At 35.7% G+C, this 22219-nt stretch overlaps 1 protein-coding gene across 5 annotated transcripts in view; it reads left to right on the forward strand.

The window, feature by feature from the left end:
* CFAP54 (cilia and flagella associated protein 54) overlaps positions 1–22219 on the forward strand; it is a 175143-nt gene extending 152924 nt beyond the window's left edge. For 2 of the 5 annotated variants that reach the window (XM_070755886.1, XM_070755887.1), the window contains 9 exons: positions 1609–1701; positions 2194–2335; positions 3521–3703; positions 5662–5870; positions 7128–7310; positions 8138–8244; positions 11638–11803; positions 19955–20032; positions 21394–22219. In XM_070755886.1, coding sequence (XP_070611987.1) covers positions 1609–1701; positions 2194–2335; positions 3521–3703; positions 5662–5870; positions 7128–7310; positions 8138–8244; positions 11638–11803; positions 19955–20032; positions 21394–21513 — 1281 coding nt within the window. In that variant the 3' untranslated portion in view covers positions 21514–22219. Of the gene's footprint in view, positions 1–1608; positions 1702–2193; positions 2336–3520; positions 3704–5661; positions 5871–7127; positions 7311–8137; positions 8245–11637; positions 11804–19954; positions 20033–21393 lie in introns of those variants that run through there. The other 3 variants (XR_011559487.1, XR_011559488.1, XM_070755889.1) reach the window with 3 other exon arrangements.

Here is a 22219-nt window from a genome sequence, read left to right on the forward strand (position 1 = left end):
AGGACACTTCAGGAAATTTGTAACTTGAAATCTTTAATATATTTATTCATCACTATTGCAAATATATTTATTTTTATATTATTATTATTATTATTATTATTATTATTATTATTATTATTAATTAGATTTGTATGCCGCCCCTCTCTGAAGACTCAGGGTGGCTCACAACATAACAATAACACAATGCATTTCAAATCCAATAGTAAAAATTTAAAATATTAATAACATAACCAATATTATAATAAAATCCCCAGCTACACAATCATACACATTCAACCCAGTCCATCATACAATAGAGGTTGAAAACATAACAAAAGGGGGGGTAATTATTCCCACGCCTGGCGACAAAGGTGGGTCTTTAGCATTTTACAGAAGGCGAGGAGGGTGGGGGCTGTTCGAATCTCTGGAGGGAGTTGATTCCAGAGGGCTGGGGCCACCACAGAGAAGGCTTTTCCCCTGGGCCCCGCCAGCCGACATCGTTTAGTCGATGGGACCCGGAGAAGGCCAACTCTGTGGGACCTAATCGGCCGTTGGGATTCGTGAAGCAGAAGGCGGTCCCGGAGGTATTCTGGTCCGATGGCATGTAGGGCTTTATAGGTCATAACCAACACTTTGAATTGTGACCGGAAAGTGATTGGCAGCCAGTGCAGGCCGCGGAGTGTTGTTGAGACATGGGCATACCTAGGGAAGCCCATGATTGCTCTCGCGACCGCATTCTGTACGGTCTGAAGTTTCCGAACACTTTTCAGAAGTAGCCCCATGTAGAGAGCTTTGCAGTAGTCAAACCTCGAGGTGATGAGGGCATGAGTGATTATCAGCAGTGACTCCCTGTCCAAATAGGGCCGCAACTGGTGCACCAGGCGAACCTGAGCAAACGCGCCCCTCGCCACAGCCGAAAGATGATGTTCCAATGTTAGCTGTGGATTGAGGAGGACGCCCAAGTTGTGGACCCTCTCTGAGGGGGTCAATAATTCCCGCCCCAGAGTAATGGACGGACAGATGGAATTGTCCTTGGGAGGCAAAACCCACAGCCACTTCGTCTTATCAGGGTTGAGTTTGAGCCTGTTGACACCCATCCAGACCCTAACAGCCTCCATCCTACTTCTCCATCCTTCTTGCTCTTTATAATTCTGACATGTCATTTTATTTGGAGTAAACATGCAGGCATACTTAGCGATGCTCATCTTTCTCTTTGCAGCATACTGAATTTGTTTTTTTTTAAAGTGAAAATAATTTTAAAAAATTAACGTCATGTGAGATAGGAACTTTTGGGAAAGATACAGTAGCATGTACAATATTGAGGAACCTTAGCCAGAGTTTCAGAGTGCTTATTCTGTACTGAAATTGCTGAGAACTGAAAGAAGCAAACAAAATTACGATTCCTTTTAAGGGACAGAGAATAAGCAAAAAGAACATGAACATGAACCATTAAGTAGCAATTTATTGTTTATTTCAGAGGAGATGGGTGTGTTTGCCTTAAGGCTGGTTGTTTTTTCATAGCATTTCAGAAGTTTTTCAGCTAATATAATTTTTTAAAATGTACACAGATGCTCTTTCTCATAATTTTATCATTTTGTACCAACCTGAATCAATCTTTTTTACATTCAGTTTAATAGCAAACTTCAAAATAGTTCTACGGATATGACTGTTCTTGAAACATACAGAGTACAAGCCTGGATTGCTGTAAGAAGTGCTGCACAGGTTTGTGGTGCTTTTTGTTAAATCTGATTTATCTCCACTTATTCCCCCCATAGCTTTCTGATGGAGAAACACTCTAGGGAATTTATATTTTACACTGAAAGGAATAAAAGAAGGATATAATGGCAGTATTTTGTATCTTTTCTGTGCAGGTAGTTCATAGTGATGAAAAAGCAATTTTTCAACAGATCTGTAAAGCAAAAGAAAGTTAAAAAAAGATTGTGTACATAATCACTGATTCACTTAACAACTTAGTTGCTGGTTCTAGTAGTAGTCACTAAATGAGAATTACCTTTATTAGACAAGCATTGTAATTTCAACTTTAAGATCATTTTTGTATCATTAAGGTACCGTATGTTAAAACCTACGAAATCGTAATGGCTGATTTCAGCAATATTGCTGTTCAAATTATTTTACATTTTAAAGGTTCATTTAATCATTAACATTTGCAAATTTTAAATATTTAAAGGCTTCTATTTACTATTTTAAATCTAGGTCAGTGAAGCAATTCTAACTTCTCAGCAATTAATTGGAAAAAAGGCTATTAAATTGTTTCAGATGAGACAAAAAGTGCAACAAATTATGCCTGAATTTGCTCTTCTGGATCTCAGTTCTTCTTACAAAGATTTTTTGTCTGGTATTTGCTTTTTCATATTGTATATTGCTACCTGGTCTAAATGTTGATATAGTAGAAAATTAGAGTGTTCATGACTGTCCATTTTAGGTGACAGGAAAAAAAGAAAAGCCAGAGTGACAATAAATTGGTATTTTTTGTTGTTGTGTTTAGGTAATAAAAAGTTTGCATCTTAGAGTCATAAACAAATCCATATAAATCTAATTTCAATTATATTGTTTATGAACACTGCAATATTTTTCTGGATGAGATTATGTAATTAATTTGCTAGTTATCTCTATAGAACTAGTTTTAAATGGTACAAGTAGTATGTTATTATGTTCTTGATCCCAATCTTCACAAGTTTTGTTCATCATGTATTTCAGTAATAAGTTGTTTCACAATTCTATCAGTTGGTGAAATAAAGCAATTGTTAAAATATACAGAAATTGCAGCAGTGGGTTGCTCCTGGTTTGGCCCGGTTCGGCGAACCAGCAGTGCCAATGGCAGGAGGCTCCAACCACCCGCCCGCCCGGGATGCTTCTGCACATGAACAGAAGCTTTTGCGCTTGCACAATCCAGTAGCAACAGGTTTTAGAACCCACTACTGAGCAAATGTACTATCAAACATATGGGGAAAAATAATCACTTTGCTGCTTAAAATGCATTAATTATATTGGTTGTCACATGTTTGTATATTACAAAATACATGATTTAGACAGCTAAATCTAGCAAGATCAAAAGGAAATTGCTGGAAACCAGATTTGTCAGATAGCCATGTACTAATGAAAGCCATCACTATTGGCAGAGGATTATTGGGTAGCATTCATAGGCTATCCAAAATATGCTTACAGGAACAGAAACAGAGGGGCTTCATGTTTGAAGAATCTTCATGAATTTTCAGTATTCTGTATAAATGTGACCTAAAACATGATCTGTTCATTATACATCCTAAAATTAGATATGTAGAATCCAATTAAACAATGACTCAAAACATTATACTTGTATTTTTATCCATTGAGGAATATGATCACAAGCTACCTGTGTATTACATATCTGTATTACATCTTTGGACATAGGTATGCCTCTGTCTACACCTATGTATTGTAGCTAATTCTATTGCTAAATTTAGCACAGTATAAATCCTTAAAATTTACTGCTTACTTACAGTGTTTTATTTCAGGTTTTTAAAAATATTTAATATTCTAGGAAAATACGAAGTTACTTATAAAATTCCCATGGCATGTTCTGTACAAGAGACAAAATCAGACCTTAGCGGAGTTGAAAAAGTTGCTTCTAAAGACGGCGAGGGCAAACTGGAAATACCTTGGCTTCATGTACTACGCTACCATACGTACTTAACCAGGTTTTTGAACCCGAGTCCGCTGGCTGGTAAGAAGCTTTGCTTTGCTAAAATGTAATACATCTTAGAGTTTAAATATTGTGCCACAATCAGGTCTGTTGTTTCTATAAAATGGTAAAGCCATATTCCACATCAGTATTTTAATAAATTACACAAAGGAAACTAGCTTTATTGTTTTCTAATTATAAAAAAGATGCATTTTAAAATATATTGATTACCATCCATCTTTTCATGTATTAAATAAGAAGTGTTTCCTTTAAAAATTCAGTTTCGTAAAGGATTTAATTTTACTCCCCACTTAATTTAGCCAGTGTACACAAACACCAAAGAACATTAGGAAATCATGCAATTCCCCAGAATCCCCTTTACTTTTGCCCTTCTTGTGGGTATTAGATTTATATTACTTTAACATAAATGGATATATAGTCCAAATGGAGTAGCAGGGGAAGTAGTGTTGGGCAATGTTTTAAATCAATGTAGAATTGATATTTTGCTTGAGAAAGGTATTAATACTCTGAATACAATGTCTAGCACAGAATGATTTTGGGTCACATATAAAATATATAATATAATTAATGTAAATAAATCACACAATAATGTTAAACGCTTGTGATCTTGTGGGGATGCATTACTAGCTGTCCAGGGTCACATGTTGCCTGTGAGCCACAGTATGGACATGCTTGGTCTATAGAATTTCTAGATAATTCGGTGGAACAGTTTTCACTAAAATGTAAGAAGAACCCAGGAGTGAAATGCTCCCAGTATAGACATGCCTGCGGGTGATTGGAGAGCCGGCAGTGACGGCAGGCTGAGGTTTCGTCCAGATGCTGCCATTTGAGTTCTTTTATCCTCTGCGCATCCACAGAACACTTTGTGCATGCGCAGAGGGTAAGAGAACCCAAATGGTGCCATCTGGGTGGGCGGGCAAAATCTTGCACTACCGTTGCTACTGCCTCTTTGACCACTGGCAGGCACGGCCCGAACCAGGAGCATTTCACCCCTGGAAGAACCCCTGCTGATTAATATAGACTAATACACCACTCTACATTTTGCAACTATCTATAATTGCAGCCATATGCAAATGCAAAAGTAATATAATTCACTTTCTGCAAATGTATATATTTACAACCAATTTTCAACGCATGCCAGACTGAGAATAACAATGATGTAACTATACGAGAGGACTTTATCAGGATGACACAGCAGCAATTGGTAATCTTTGCAGTGTCCTTCTGTCTCAGGTGTTCACTAAACAACCAGATCTCTGGAACAGGACTTAGTCACTAAATAAGGAGAAGGTAAATAGAAGTTATCTAGATGAATCAAAGATTCTAAGAAAAAATATGGCTAAGGACTACCATTAATATTTCTAAATGTCCTAATATCGGAGAAAAATTGATGCCAGACCTGGCAGTTATCTGAAATACAGTATTATGGAAAAATCTTTACTTTGATTTATTCCTCCTGATTAATAATGTCTCAAATTTGCTTTGAAGTACAGATGAACTATTTTGTAATTTTTTAATTATTCATTCATTCATTCATTCATTCATTCATTCATTCATTCATTCATTCATTCATTCATTTGATTTGTATCCCGCCCTTCTCCCTAGACTCAGGGTGGCTTACAACATGTTAGCAATAGCACTTTTTAACAGAGCCAGCATATTGCCCCTACAATTCGGGTCCTCATTTTACCCATCTTGGAAGGATGGAAGGCTGAGTCAACCTTGAGCAAGTGATGAGATTTGACCTGCTGACCTACAGATCTACAGTCAGTTTCAGTGGCCTGCAGTACAGCACTTTACCTGCTGCGCCACCCCGGCTCTCTGGGTCATACATATTGTTATAGAATTCCAGCTAAATAAATTAAATACATACATACAGTACATACAGTACATACAGTACATACATACATACATACATACATACATACATACATACATACATACATACATACATACCTTACTGTTATTATTTTCCACAGCTGTCCCAAAAGCAGGAAAAGGCTTATTTGTTAAAGAAGATATGCTGTTTACTTCGGTGTTTGACACAACAATTGCTCTGCGCTTGGCAAAACTTCATTCTTTTTTAAAAAGCAATTTGGCCATTTATTCTGGCTGCTGTCTTCAAGACTCTCCAAAACAACTGTATGGGTTGGAGAAGCCTTTCTTTAGCATGAGTGTAGTTGGAAAGGTAACTTGAGATTTAATCATAATTTTAAAATGTATTGACAAATAATATTCCATTTGTTTGTAAAATGTGTAAGATACCTAATACAAGGATTATATTTTTTTATTTATTCTACATAAACCGCCAAAGGAGTTTTATTTTGTTTCTTCTGGCATCAGAAAAGAAAAATGTTTTATTAAATATTAAGAACCATCACAATAAATAATAAAAAGAATTTACAATAGAAAAGAAAATGTAATTATTTTTATAATGATATGATTATGATGTGGTTATTAATTGCTTGTGCTGTGAAGATTTAATCTACTAGTTGAGCAATATCTAGTAAATTCTTAAACTGGTGAGATGGGCGGCTCTATAAATTTAATTAATAAATAAAGCCTGTATTTTGCCATTTTTTCTTTGGGGAAGGTAGGAAAAGACATTTTTACATTGTAGAATTTCTTGCCCAACTAAATTGGAGACAGGATATCATATAATACAGCGGTCCCCAAACTTGGCAACTTGAAGACTTGTGGACTTCAACTCCCAGAATTCTCCAGCCAGCATAGCTGGCTGGAGAATTCTGGGAGTTGGTCCACAAGTCTTCAAGTTGCCAGGTTTGAAGACCTCTGATATAATACTTCTGATATATAGGTTGTATTTTGAATGCCTGAAGTCTGTTTCTAATAGTTTTTATAATAGTACAGTTTCAAGCAGACATAAAATATTGCAAAATGAGTGCTTTATGAACAGCTTACTGGACAAATCCTCAAGGAAAGAAAAATACCAGTTCAGAGTTTATCTTCTGTAGTGTTGGCTATTTCTGGCCTTTTCCTTTTTGCTCCTTATATATAGATAAAAGTAAGACTATGGCCTGCTAAGTTCCTATCCCAAACTCTGGAAATCCTTCTTCACCTTGCTCACCTGACATGGCTGATTTGCAACACCTGATTCACACCTTCCCTTATCCAAAACAACTTCTTCCTCATGGAACACAATCCGTTGCTCAGTTGAGATATCTGCCCCCTTCATATCAATGTTAATTTCAACAAGGGCATTGTATCTATTGTGCAAGGACACACCGAAAGCTTTATGTTTATAGACCACAGCTCTCACTCTGATAGATCCAATACTACTACTTAAAAGATAAGCATACCTTGGATGTATATTATTGCAATAAAATAATAGCATTTTGCAGAAATTATTTGAAATATTATGTAGCGAATTCATAGTTTTAAACATAAAGTCAAATATTCTTACAAATGGTTATATAACTTTTAGGGGATTTTAGGATCGTATGGAATTTCTCAAAGAACACCATCTATGAAAATGCTTTCCAATACTTTTGCATCTGAGATAGACATGCATTCAGAAAACAAAGCAACCTGTACTCCCATGAAGGAACTTTGCGTGCAGTGGTACCTTCCCTCTTTGGAAAAATCAGCAAATGAAGAAGAGACTATGGTATGGTAACAAATGTAATGCTTTAAATATACAGGGCTGCTGTGCATATCTACTACATTTGTATGTTTGTTTGTTTATAACCAGGGGTGGGCTGCTAGCCAGAAGGCCTAATTGGGTTCGTCTCCGTGGCTCTGGAGGTACTGTGAGTTTGAGCAGAATTATGCTTCTGCTGGTAGCAGAATTGCTCACAGAAATGCAGGTGCGCCCGTGTTCCACCGGGTTTTTTCCCCTTCCGCGCAGAAGCATAATTCCGCTCAAACTCACGGTACCTCCAGAGCCGCAGAGATGAGCCCAATTAGGCATTCTAGTTAGCAGCCCACCCCTGGTTATAACCCACCTTTATTATCTTTACAAATAACTCAAGGTGGCAAATATATTCAACATGCCTATAATGTCCATTTGTGGGATGCATGGTCCACATTATTTTTCTATTACAGATAAAATTGATTAAAAGAAAATTTACAACAAGCAAGCAACTCAGGAAAAAAGTTATTCAAGCAGGGTTCCAGATTTCTCAGGAGATTTGGAGGTTAAGCCTTTTCCAGTTCCATAAGTGTCATCTGAATTCTCCTAGGATTAATGGCTAATAGATCTGAGAGTAGTTGACTATTCGATATCATTTTAGTCATTGACGTATGATCTAGCAGAAGTTGTCTGTTGGATGGGCAAGCAGATGAGCATAAAGCTATATGCACATTTCCTTTCATTTTTTAATGTATTACTATATATGGATCATAGGGTAACAAATATATATAGATCATGTTGTAGCTATTATTAAACATGCAATTTCAACAATAATATAAATCAAGTATTTCTTCTTTGTGCAGGTTTTGTTCATTTTTGCTTATAATCTAAAACCAGTCAAAATTATCACCATCAGTTCCTTCAATTCAGCCAACATATACTGTGGCTATTTGTGGATCCCATTGAACCGGTAATTTAATTCATTTTGTTTCTTGTATGTTTATTTCATACAAAATGTGGACCTTGTTGATATTTTGTGGTCAAGGTTAACAAGAATAGTCAAAACAGCCATTTATCAATGTTCAAAAGCAGTAACAAAATCAAATAATCTGTGCTGGGCAGGAGCACATGTGTAGCACATTCTTCAAGGGTTGTAATTTCTATTTGTCCCCTAGCTACATTGTCAGTGCCCCAAGGCATGTTATCTGATAATCAAGGGTGACTTTTAAGGTGATATAAGGGAAAAGTGGGAATTAAGTACTTTAGCTACAGAATACTAATCATAAGCTTTTGAATCCCAGCCAATGCATACTGAAGAAACATCTGTGGTGTTACAATGGGGAATTTAGAAGTAATGAATAAGTAAATTAGTCTGGAGATCAAATGTCAGAAGATGACATTTATCAAATAAGAAATGAGAAAGTACTGGTAGCATCATTTATCAGCAGAAAATCTGCTGAAACAATAATTCTAGTATAAGAATCTGAAATACACATATTTTTAATATTAAACATAGTGCAAATTGACAGAAAATTATAGGATAACAAAATTTACTTTAGACTATGTATAGTAAACAAATTCTCAATAATAATAATAATAATAATAATAATAATAATAATAATAATAATAATACAAAATTATATTTTTCCTAATTTTGTGCTATAGATGCTTTCAATTTATATTTAGAGAAAAAGCTTCTGTAGAATATGAGAACTCTGAAAAAGTTTTAGCTGGTGGTACACCGGCACTGTGGAAGGTTTTTTTCTGTAGGTTAAAAATTTCATTTATATAGGTGAAGCATGTTTTCACAGAATTAATATGTTAACCCTCCTTGCCTTTCGTAAACTCCTTAAAACCCACCTCTGCCGTCAGGCATGGGGGAATTGAAACATCTCCCCCTTGCCCATGTAATTTTTGTGTATGATTCGATTGTGTGCTTGTTTTTTATATATTGGGGTTTCTTTTCTTTTTTTCTTGGACTTTTTAACCTAAAACTGTAATTTAGATTGCCAAATATTAGATTTGTTACTATGTACTGTTTTTACCATTGTTGTGAGCCGCCCCGAGTCTGCGGAGAGAGGCGGCATATAAATCCAATAAATCTAATCTAATCTAATCTTTAACAAGAAAGAAGCAATTTGGGAAAGGCTTGATACAATTGGGGCTGTAGGTGTAGTTGTTTTATGTGAGAGAACTTTCAGTGCTTGCCTATGCAGATAAATCTCTGTACTGTCCATATTACATTCTTATTAGAATATTCCTGCTACCGGTTCTAAGAACCTGTCTGAACCAGGAGCAACCCACTGCTGACTCCAGCATATGTAGCAGAAATACTGTATACTTCTCAAAAAAATAAAGGGAACACTCAAATAACACATCCTAGAACTGAATGAATGAAATGTTCTCATTGAATACTTTGTTCTGTACAAAGTTGAATGTGCACAGCAGCATGTGAAATTGATTGTCAACCAGCGTTGCTTCCTAAGTGGAAAGTTTGATTTCACAGAAGTTTGATTTACTTGGAGTTATACTGTGTCGTTTAATTGTTCCCTTTATTTTTTTGAGCAGTGTAGTATAGACTTTAGGTGCTTTGGGTTCCATAATATTCAACTTGTAAACAGTGATCTGGTTCAAGATCCAATCTGAATGGATTACTGGATACAAAGATTTGTTCTTCCAAGCATTTGGTCATGCTGGAGCCCAGCATCTGGGAACTTCTCGCTCTTCACCAGAACCAATAACCTGGTTCTTCTATAGTTCTTTCGGGGCCACGCGGATCAACACCCACTCTCCTTCCGCTCAATCCAGGGTGTTTAATGGGTCACCCAATTGGGGGCCGAGTAGGAATTTTTGGCAATCTCTGAACATTAGTTCAGATTGTTTTCTCCGCCTACTCCATCCTGGGCGAACAAGATGGAATCATGTTTAGGGGGTGCATCTGTTGGTAAATAGGTTTTGATTTAACAATTTGATGCTTATATTGGTCAATGTATGGCAGAAACGGGGCGGAAAGGATATAAGTAGCAACTGTGTGTTCTCCTTTGGGCATCTTTTGTAAGATGATTGGCATCCCCGCTACACAACTCATGCTTCCTCACCAGACGGAGCTCATCTACGTCATTTCTGGTTCCGGGTCATGCAGGGTGAGCCCTCCCACATGCTGGGCGTGGCTTTACGGGCTGGGTATAGGCAGGGCATGCCTCACCCTGACCAGGCATGGAATTATGCCCATTAGTTGCCCAAGTATGTTGTGTTCAAGAAATTCTGCCCCATTTAGCGACCCCTGCAGGTCATTCTGTTAATATTTAATAAAGTGACCCTTTATTCCCAGCTCGGTGTCTGAGTGTTCATTTCCCGTCCGATGCAATATAGTGTATCTTCTTTTGAAATACTGATCTATCCTTGCCTACATGTTTTGCTGCTCTGTTATGTCACAGGATATAACAGGATACTGTACTGTACCCCTTGCTGCACTCTCCTCACCCATCTGATTGCAATCATTCCGACTTCTATGTGAGGGCTTTTTCATGTTCATTTTCTTCTCCTACAGTATTTCAGTATTTCCTCTTGATTTTCCTCTTCCCCCCCTTCCTCCTTCTCCAACATTTCTATGACTTCCTTCTTATATTCTGCAATATTATCATTTCCAGTCTGTATCATTGTCTGTAATTAATCTTTTCATGCCATGTCTATCAGGCCACAACCATGTTGAATTCAACCATGTTGAATTCTTTGCAGCATTATCCTGGGTAATATTTAAAACTCTTCTTTCCTACTTTAAATGGCAGCAACTACAACAAAAATGTTCTGGTCTTAATCTTATTATTCAAGGTGACAGCTTACACATATATGCACAATATCACTATAATTCTATTGTATACCTTTTTAGAGGGTTTTTTTTGGTGGGTATACAACCATATACATATACCAAATGTCCATATCATGAATGTTCTTTAATGAATCTCTTTACTTTCTACCTTCCCCCTCCCCTCCCATAATTCCATCTCTTTAACATTAAAAGTAGTACTAAACTTTAAAATAAAGAACAAAGAAAAGGAGAGAGAGAGAAAAAGAAAAGAACAAAACCAAAACCTCAGTATCTAACATTCTATAAATCCATATTCATCATTATTTACAGAGAAAGGGAGAGAACAAAGAGAGAGAGAGAGAGAAAAGAAATAGAATAGAAAAATCCTCCTCATTCCAATATTTAGCTAATTCCCTAATAAAAATAGTTAGAATAATATAAAACATAAACTATCTTAAATTTGTGTTACATTAGCAACTAATGTTGCCACTGTTTCTTTTTTTCATCTGGGTGTCTACCCGCTATTTTTTCAATCTTTTACTTCACTTCTTTTAGAGTTATTGCTGTACGTGAAAAATTGGCTGATTTGAAGCAACAACTTGAAATGTTAATACAGTTACAGATGACTGAACAAACTGAACAAATTGAAATACAGAAACGTTCACCTTCCAAAGGACTTGGAACTCATACAGGAAAGGTGCGATTGGATGAAAACACAAAGGTATCTAAATAATTATCAAAATCAATTATCTACAATTATCAGAAATAAGAGATCATGGATATATGTCTATACAACATATTGGGGCTCTTAGTCTTAGAACTGTTCTTGATTAGAATGTTTCTTTTTGAAGCAAGACATGAAAAAAACAGCAGTATCTCACTCAAAGTTAAGGAATCTCTTGTACTAAAAGTGTATTTGAAATGTGCTTGGAATTTTTTGTGTTTTGTTCTAACAGGAGGATCATATTTTATACTGTGTTTTAATACTTTTCAAGGGATAAACTTTATTTTACATCTATGTGACAGATTAGTAATAGTACCATTATAATGTACCATTATAATGTTTATATTACTGTGCTTTTTTAGAATTATATACTGTATATATAATTTCATTATTTCAAAACATAAAATATTTTAATTCCCCCACATACTGATTTTATTGTTCAATATTGAATTAGCCTTTCTTAAGAACAATTGGCAAGATTTCTGCAAAATTATTCTTTACTGATCCTTCAAGAATTCTTTGAGAATGTCGGTAACCAGATAAATCACAAGGAGCCTGGTAGTAGCTTTCCCAACTAATACGTTTTATTAAAACATGAACTGTAACTTACTTCACTGGATGCATGGAGCAGCTAGATTGATATAACATTTAAATTGAAATGAGATAGAAAGTGAATAAGGATGGGAAAGACAGCTTTGTCGTGCAAGTGATAGTTACATATGGCTCAAGCTTATCAATACAACCTCTGTATAGTTACATATGGCACAAGTACCTTATCAATACAACCTCTGTTTTAACAGCATCATCATGTTACTCTCTCAATTTCAACAGCATCTTTGAGTGACAGATTGCGGAACTGATTCAAAAAGTTTCAGGCAATCTTAAAAGATCTCCAAAAATATTGTGGGATATTTAACCCATTTTCATATATACAGTGTTCCCTCGCTTTTCGCGGGGGATGCGTTCTGAGACCGCCTGCGAAAGTCGAATTTCCGTGAAGTAGAGATGCGGAAGTAAATACACTATTTTTGGCTATGAACAGTATCACAAGCCTTCCCTTAACACTTTAAACCCCTAAATTGCAATTTTCCATTCCCTTAGCAACCATTCAGATTATTACTCACCATGTTTATTTATTAAAATTTATTTTAAAAAATATTTATTAAAGGCAGACGAAAGTTTGGCGATGACATATGACATCATCGGGTGGGAAAAACCGTGGTATAGGGAAAAAACCCGCAAAGTATTTTTTAATTAATATTTTTGAAAAACCGTGGTATAGACTTTCCGCAAAGTTCGAACCCGCGAAAATCGAGGGAACACTGTATATGTATATATACACACACATATATATGTATCACATATTTTTGCTGAATATTTAAAATTAAGGGAGAATAGGATAGCGCTATTTCAGCCTTGTTCTGGCCTCATCTGCTAGCCATACCCTTATTGGGATTTGATCCTGGGGCTTCTGCCTTATAAGGCAGAGAATTAACCTCTAGGCCACCAGATCTGATCTTTTCAGCTTTGTACCAGGGAAGAGCTATATGTTTTTTCTGTTGGATCACCCTGGTATATTGAAGCTCCTTTTTGCCTCTATATATATGAAAATGGGTTAAATATCCCACAATATTTGTGGAGATCTTTTAAGATTGCCTGAAATCAGTTCCGCAATCTCTCACTCAAAGGTGCTGTTGAAATTGAGAGAGTAACATGGCGATGCTGATAAAACAGAGATTGTATTGATAAGGTACTTGTAGCTTGAGCCATGTGTGAGTGTGTGTGTGTGTGTGTGTCTATATATATGTAGGTATGTATGTGCAGCCACATACATTGGACAAACCAATCGAAGAGTGAGCGCACGCATTGCAGAACATAAGAATGCAGTTAAAAAAGAAGAAAAGACTTCCTCCCTTGTCCAGCACATTAAAAAAACAGGGCACGAAATTGACTTTGAAAAAACTAAATTACTTTCCAAAACAGAAAATTTATATAGAAGAATTACTATGGAAGCAATGGAGATTGAGAAACACCCCCTCTGCATAAACAAAAGAGATGATACGTCCCGCCTACCAGAGATTTGGAAACCAGCCTTAAACAAAAAAACATTTCATAATAATCACCGTGTCAATCCTTCAAGTAATTGTGATTCCACCAACCAATCAAATCACTAAAACATAGTCACCCAATCTATTTGCTACATTCAAACCAAATCTCCACCCCTAACACTATATATAAGGAAGAAATGGCAGTTGCAAACATTCCATATTTACAACAGCACGAAGCTTAAGGTGAACACTGTGTTCGCCTTAGAACAAGGACAGAAACACCAGCCTGAAGATGACGAGTGGGACCTCGTCGAAACGTCGCCAGAAATTTCCAAATCCTACACAGGAAGAAACCTGAATACACCAAGACCGTCATAAATATATAGCGAGCAAAATTGAAATTGATAATTCCTTTGGTAAATGCTGCAGTCACTAAGTGAAAAACTGCATGTCCATGGTAGGCTTATGATGTATCTTTTTCTTTTATGTACACTGAGAGCATATGCACCAAGACAAATTCTTTGTGTGTCCAATCACACTTGGCCGATAAAGAATTCCTATTCTATTCTGTTCTATTCTAATTCTATTCTTTAAGTGAATCACCAGAGTCACTAATCGTGTCATCAGATGACCATGACTTAGGTCGCTATTGAAGCAATTTGGTCTTCTATACCTTAGCAGTGCCACAGGCTGATAGCTTCCATGACATGCCGCATTGAGGCAGTAATTGCTGCAGAAGGGGCCCAAACCAAGTTCTGAGTAACTATGCATGCTTATATTTTTCAGAGGTCTGATATTGTTCTACGTACAATCCTTGTTTTATTGATCGCATGTAATATTCTAATTTTCTAAGATGGTGGATTTGTACCCCATAATCATCACAATTATGACAAATGTTGAACTATCTTGCCTTGCATGTAATGAGTCCTCTCTTTCACTTTTTAAGTTGCATTACTAAGATAAATGAACTTTTGTACTGTATTCTAAGTTTTCAAGTTTCACCTGTATAATCTGAAATGTAGCAGTGTCCTGTTTAATATTAAGATAAGGCCGCTGAGTTAAACCTTGACTTAGTCATGTTTGGGGTACATCGATTTAAATAATTGGTAGGAATTAGTGGGACTACATTTAAGAAAACTTTCTGGCATTAATATACTGCCATAATGTACATTTCTCCAATTCTTTGCTACTTCTATGGGTCAGGCATACATGCACAGAAACACACAGCAAATAGTGTATATCACCTGTGCTGTTTGCTGGGAGGCAAATTGCTAGGAGGTAGAGGCGTGTGTTATACTCCAAAACATACGGTATGTGTCCATGCATGTCATTGGACCTAGTGGCTGCTTGACCCAAAATGACTGTTGGATGGCTTATGTTTCAAAAGTAGGAACAATAAAATGAAAAAGAAAAATAACCTGTACTTCTGGAAAAAGACAAATTTAATAAACCAGAACAAAAGAATCAATACAATCTAATAGCAATCTAATAATAGGTTTCCAGAAATTTTTGGATGGGTGTAAGGTGAAAGACATATAGATATCCAAAGGATGCAATTCCAGAGGGCAAGTGATACAGCGGGTACATTTCCCAAATTGTGATAAATGACATTGGTGGATTGATTGGATCTGGGTTATTCCACCTGATCTTAAGGCAAAGGCATTGGAGCACTTGGGTTAAAGCTCAGTTTATTAATTCAACTATAAACTGCTTCCTGTTCTGAATAAAAATGAAGACTAATTGAAAAAAGCGAAGAAAATTGTGGTGGGGGTGATAACCATCTTTGTAAGCATTTTGACAGCTAATTAGAGTTTTAAAAATAAAATAAAAATCAGCAGTCAATTAGAAAATTTCTTCATGATCTTTTACTGATAATCTGCGAAATATTGTCAGACCAGTTGTTGGTTGATGAATGTTAAGGAAAAGTAGACATTTATTTTCAAAGGAGAAGACATTTATCATGTGACAGATTTTCTTCAATATCTACTCTGATATGATTAATGAGGCATGTGTTGGCATTTCATCTGATGGGTGCTGTGACAGCACAGACAACGGTTTTCTATTTTATTATTAAAATACTGGGTTTTGAATGGATGACAAATATTTCAGCTGGTAATATAAATATAATCAATTTAAATGGCAGTATTATTTTGTCAAAGCTAATTTAATTGACAGTAGAATATTCAGGTATTTTGACACTGAAAATAATGCAATTTCGAAGTGCAAATATTTGGACTGGTTTGTCACATTAGGAATAGTGAATTTTCATTGTTGAACTATACAAGCTATTAATATTGTACAAAGACTAATCTTAGTAAATGGATTTTTCATTATATTTACAAATTTGCAGCTGTCTTAGGAACAATTCCATTTCTACGTGATGTGTTTGTGTGTGTGTGTTTGTGTATTTATTTATTTGGTTTTTCTCTTTAAAACCTACATATAAAAAACATCATACAAACAACAAATTACAAAAACATATGACAAAACATACAAAAAGCAAGCTAATAACTTTTACAGCTTTTTTCCTGACAATTTTGCTATTATTGCTGTATTGAATCTTCCAGTGTATTTTGAATTTGTTTTTTTATTTTCATATATACATACATACATGCATATATACATACAAACTTGCATATTTACATCAGAAAGCAAGAAAAAGAATTACATTTTCAAGTTTAGAACATCATTTTGAATTTTTTGTTCCATTCTAACCACTTGTACCATTTAACCCATATTTCATAGAATCCCGTTTCCTCCTTATTATGCTGTACCATTCCATATATTTTATTGTTCTGGTATTCTAGCTTTAGTTTAGATGAAGTTTATAGTTAGAACCTGGCAATCAAATCTCCCAGATTTGAATATGTTTGTATTTGAATGAATGAATTCAGTATTTTTATTATTCTTTCAATGTTAATAAAGGCTAAGAGATCAACTATTAATGTGATATTTTTTTGTTTAGTCATGGCCGCATCATTAAGGCTTATTACTATGGTATATTAGATTTATGGTGTAATTTTGATTGTTTTAATAATAGTGGGTTTTTAGCTATAGTTTTTAATCATTAGATTTGTATTGCATTGTTTATTGTTGTAAGCTGCCTTGAGTCTTTGGAGAGGGGCGGCATACAAGTCTATTATTATTATTATTATTATTATTATTATTATTATTATTATGATACTCAGAAACTAAATACAAATATAATAGATGTTGTAAAATTATTGCAAACATGTATGGGGAGTAATAGATGCACTATATTTCCTACAAGATGGATTTTAAAAAAATAATATACTTTCGATGTATAAGACACACCTTTTTCCTTCCTAAAGGAGGCTGATAGGGTGCATCTTGTAGCTCCCCCCCTCCCAGCCCTAACTAGCTGTTAACGATCTTCCCAGCTCTTACCTTGCAGACTCTTTCATTGTTTCTCTCTGTGAAGAATGTTTTCCAAGCCCTTTGCAGGATTTTTTCCATTACTCTAACTTGCTCCGAAGAAGTTTCTTTCCAGCCCTAACCAGGTGCTAATGATGTTCCCAACTCTTACCGCTTGGAAGCTCTTTCATTGTTATTTCTGCAAAGAATGTTTTCCAAACCCTGTCTTTGATTCACCCCCCCCCCCCATTCTCTATTTGCTCCAAATGTTTCTTTCCTGCCCTAACCAGGTGCTAACAATGTTCCCAGCTCTTACTGGCTTGCAAGCTCTTTCATTGTTACTCTCTACGAAGAAGAATGTTTTCCAAGCCCTAAGTCTTTGCAGGGTTTTTTCCATTGCTCTACTTGCTTGGACTGTTTCTTTCCAGGTGCTAATGATGTTCCTAGCTCCTACTGGCTTGCAAGCTCTTTCATTGTTACTCTCCAGAATAAAATTTTTTAAGCCCTTAACCAGGGGAGAAAATAATGTGCTGAAGCTGACCAGACTAAGTACGCTAGCCAGATGAAGCAGATACTTTCCCCTATTTTCCTCCCCAAAAACTAAGGTGCGTCTTATACTCTGAAAAATACGGTACTTGTTTTCATTAGGCAAACTGAAATTATACCTAAAGTATAATTATCAGGGAATTTGGGTAATAACTTCTAATAAAGTAGTTATGGATGCATAATTGAAGAGCATAGCATAAGAAAAATTTAAAAAATAAGCAATCTAGGTTTTTTATTCTCGCTAGACTGATAATCAGATTGTACTCACTTCAGTATATTAAAATTTGTAGTTATTTGGAATTATCTTTGAGGAGGGGAAGGGATAGCCAAAATCTGTGCTACTGAGGATATTATGTCTTAATGGCTGCCTCTGCATGAACTAGTATTCAAGTATACTGATACTTATAGCATATACACTCATACATACTGTACTTATAGTATATATACTCATGCACATTGTATATTCACCAAAAATACAGGCACAAACTTTCTCTGTCTTTTCAGTGTACTTTAGGAGATTTAAACTTTCCCTCTTTGTATTATAAAATAATTTGGTGCCTCCTGCTGCTGGTTTCAGTGGGAGACATGCAATTTAAACTGGGAAGACATATATAAAATTATTTTCATATTGAGATTTTATTTCCAAAACTCTTTTTATATAGAGGGCTAGGATGTTGCAGAAGAGCTGGGATACTATGAATGCCTTTTTTCTCAGCACATTTCAAGGCAACAGGAGGTAAAACGGGGAAAAAAACACATTCAGGGAAAAATCCAAGGACATGGAAGCAACAGTGAGATGACATAGGAAATTGTATAGAAGACTTTCGATATCTGATGACTAGAACAACTCTATTATTATAGAAATGTTTGAAATATTTAGAAATGTAAAGCACAAGACTGAAGTTGTAACTTTTTTGGTATTCTGCAATGAGTCAGAAGTCGCTACTTTTTTAAAATTTATTCTCTACAATTCCTTTTTTTAAACTTGCCTGATTTCTGTTTCCATTTCATCTTATATTTAATTAAACATTAAAATGGACAATCTCTGATAACTTTGACATCAGAGATAGTATCACTGTACCCTTGAATATCCCAGGTCAGTCATTCTCTTTGTAAGGGGTCACTGTTTATGTGCTTACCTATCATATTTTTTGGACTATAAGATGCACCTAGCTTTTGGGGAGGAAAACAAGAAAAAAAATCTGCCTCTGCCTCCCAGCAATTTGCCTGCTTGCAGCAGACTGCAAACAGCCTGGTTAGCTTCAGCATAGCCTGATTTAGCACAAGAAGCTTATTGACGGTTGGATCTGCCTCCTAGTATACCACTGATCAGCTGCTCCAGGCTGCCATCCATTGGTGCTGGCACTGCCCATTGCACCACCACCACGTATCCCATTTTTGGCCTGTTCCAGGCAGTGGGTTTGTTGCAGCTGCCTATTCCCACCACCTAGATTGGGATGAAAATGGGGCCCACAGCTGAAAACACGATGTGCAGAGACCGAAAATGGGACACAAGGAGGCAGCAATAGGTGGAAACAATGATGGGCAGCACCAGCGCCAATAGGTGGCAACGATCCCCGCAGCCTGGAACAGCGGATCGGTAGTATTCTGGGAGGCAGAGCCAACCACCAATTGGCTGCTCGTGATAAATCAGGCTGTGTTGAAGCTGACCAGGCTGCTTGCTTCAAGGAACAAAATTGCTGGGAGGCAGAGGCTGAAGGATGGGGGGTGATGGGTAGGCAGGCCTTTGGCAACATTCACTTTATAAGACGCACATAAATTTCCACCCACTTTTTGGGTGTGTGTGTGTGTGCGTCTTATAGTCCAAAACTGAAGCAATCATGTTATCATATGCTTTTTTTTTTAAAAAAAAGACTGAATGACTGAACATGAATGAGAGTTGTAATGTCAGTTATCACAGTTCAGAGAAGAAAATGTTACACATTCACAGTTCATGACCAGGAGCACAATTTTCAATTAAAACATTTGCAATGTCATATTTCAATCTTTTATTTTCCTTTGAATAGCAAGATTTGGTCTTTTAAAAAAATTCTTTTGGATAATTAAAAAAAAACTTTGGGTTTTTAAGAAAATACTTTTTAACTTCGGCCAAAAATATTTATAGTATGATATGAGATATTAAAATAAAGTAGCTCTTATTTTCTTATCATTTATTTAGGAAATGGTTAAAGTGTGCTTTTCTGAAATAAAAGCCTTGTTGTCTATCACCACAGATCACTCTGCATTGCTTACAGAGGTATGTCATTTGGATTTTTTTAAAAAAAATTATATTAGGTTTCTGTTATTAATTGTATTCTGGAAAACATATTTTCAATATTTTCAATATTGTATTATTAGCATGATTATCATTTTTGTTGTCTGGAATATAAGCTCTTCTTTTACAATATGACATTTTGGCATGTGTTATATTAATAGTAGTGTATTAATGAAACATATTAGTGTATTAAAATATTTTGTTCCTTCTCGGGTTTCGAAAACAAAAGTATGTATGCTTTTGTAAAGCACAATGCATACTTCTAGCTTGCTTGTTTATATGTAAACTTGCAAAATTGGATCATAAGGTATCTATATAGAAAAGGACATGCTGCAAGACATCGATCCCCAACATTTGTGGCTTGGTAGCCCAGCAGGTGAGGGACAGAGGGGAACTGGGCCACAGAATAGAAACCCAGTGCTCCAGCCAGTCACTTACGTGGCCCATTTTGAATAGGCCATGGCCCATTGGTGGGGTTGGGGACTCGAAGGTTACCACTGTGAAGTTTTTTAAAATTATCTCTCCCCCTCCCCTGTATACGACAAGTAAAGTTCACTTAAAATTCATTCATTCAAGAGGTTTACAATCCTCAAAATTCTGGTCATTGAAGTGGTCCCATGGTAACATGAATAAAAGTTGGACACACTTTGATCTGCTCACATTTTATTTATTTGAATCCTGCCTCCATTATTTTTACAAATAACTCAAGACAATGAACATATCCTGCAAATCTTTGTTATTTTATTCACAGTTCTGTGAGTTGGGTTGAGTGAGTGAGTGGCTTAAAATCACCCAGGTGGCTATCCAGTCTGTTACCAAAGGCTTATCGAGCCTCAGGGCTGGGAGGAACCAAAATTGGAATGGCTTGGATTGGAGTGGGTCCTCAGTTAATGACTGATAGTTTGATTAATGGCAGCAGTGGGGAGTGACATGATTGATGTTAGTAAGTGATGTAGTCATGTGACATCACTGTTCAGAACTGAATTGCAGCATGACGAAGGCACTGTTTCCAACTGTCATGGTAACTTCAAGGGCTTACTGTACTGTGTAATTCAGAATCAGTTAAGGGAATGACAGTGACAGGCAGATCTCTTTCTCCTAATGTAAAATAATTGGGTTTTTTTTTCTTATGAAGCCCATGTATGTATATTAGGCAGATTTTTTTTTAGTTTTCTATAATTAAGATCTTGTTATAATATATGATATGAACCAAAAGGCTGAGAAACAATTGTTCCTAATAAAAATGTTCCTCTCAAAGACTATCTTTAGTGAATATAATCAGCCACAACGTAATTCAAACACAAGCATATTGCTTAGTCAACACTTTCTCTCTTTTCCCCCAGATCCCATTTGAGATCACTCTACCAACAATAAAAAATTTAAGCAAATTGTTCGATCCTGCGAATGGATGTATAATAATGGGGGGAAATGTTTTCAGCTGGATAGTATCTCTGCTTACTTGAATGGTTTTTCAGGAGTAAAACTGACATGTTTCATTTAGTGATCGATTTGACAGCTTTTTGGATCAATATTTCATCACTGAAACAACTGTTACTTGAAACCTGGAACTGATGCATAAAAATATTTAGATTTATAAAATATTTAAGCAGTAATAATTTAAATAATTAACATATTAAGTTGATTTTTGCAATTTTTGTTGCTCTTGGTTTATAAATATTATTTTTGGTGTTTCATTTTGTGCATCTTGGTTTGATATGACTGCAGCTTCATTGTTTTCTTAAAAAATAATAAAAATAAAGCCAGTTACACGTTCTTTTGATTGCATTCTTAAATGAAAACCATTCCATTTAACACTATGAAATATTTTTCTATTTATCTTAACAGTTTAAAACTGTTTAATTATTTGGCATCAGATCTGTTCTTCCATCAACTTCTAGTAGCAATCAGTGAGCTGCAGCTTTTCATTGAATGTTTTATCTGTATTTCTAGATACATTTGTCTATTGTTAGAACTAGGATGCCAAAATACTGTAGAATTGACACCTGCTTAATCTTGTCTATTACTTTTGGTAATATTTCTTTTGTGAGTTAGAAATACAAATATTGTCTATATTCTTCTCTCTTGGTTATTGTAAACAACAAGATCGTTGCCGTTATATTTGTGTCTGTAGACTACAAGAAAAAAGGAATAAAACCACATTCATATTAA

This window comes from Erythrolamprus reginae, chromosome 6 (assembly GCF_031021105.1).
Source record: "Erythrolamprus reginae isolate rEryReg1 chromosome 6, rEryReg1.hap1, whole genome shotgun sequence".
NCBI lineage: Eukaryota > Metazoa > Chordata > Lepidosauria > Squamata > Dipsadidae > Erythrolamprus > Erythrolamprus reginae.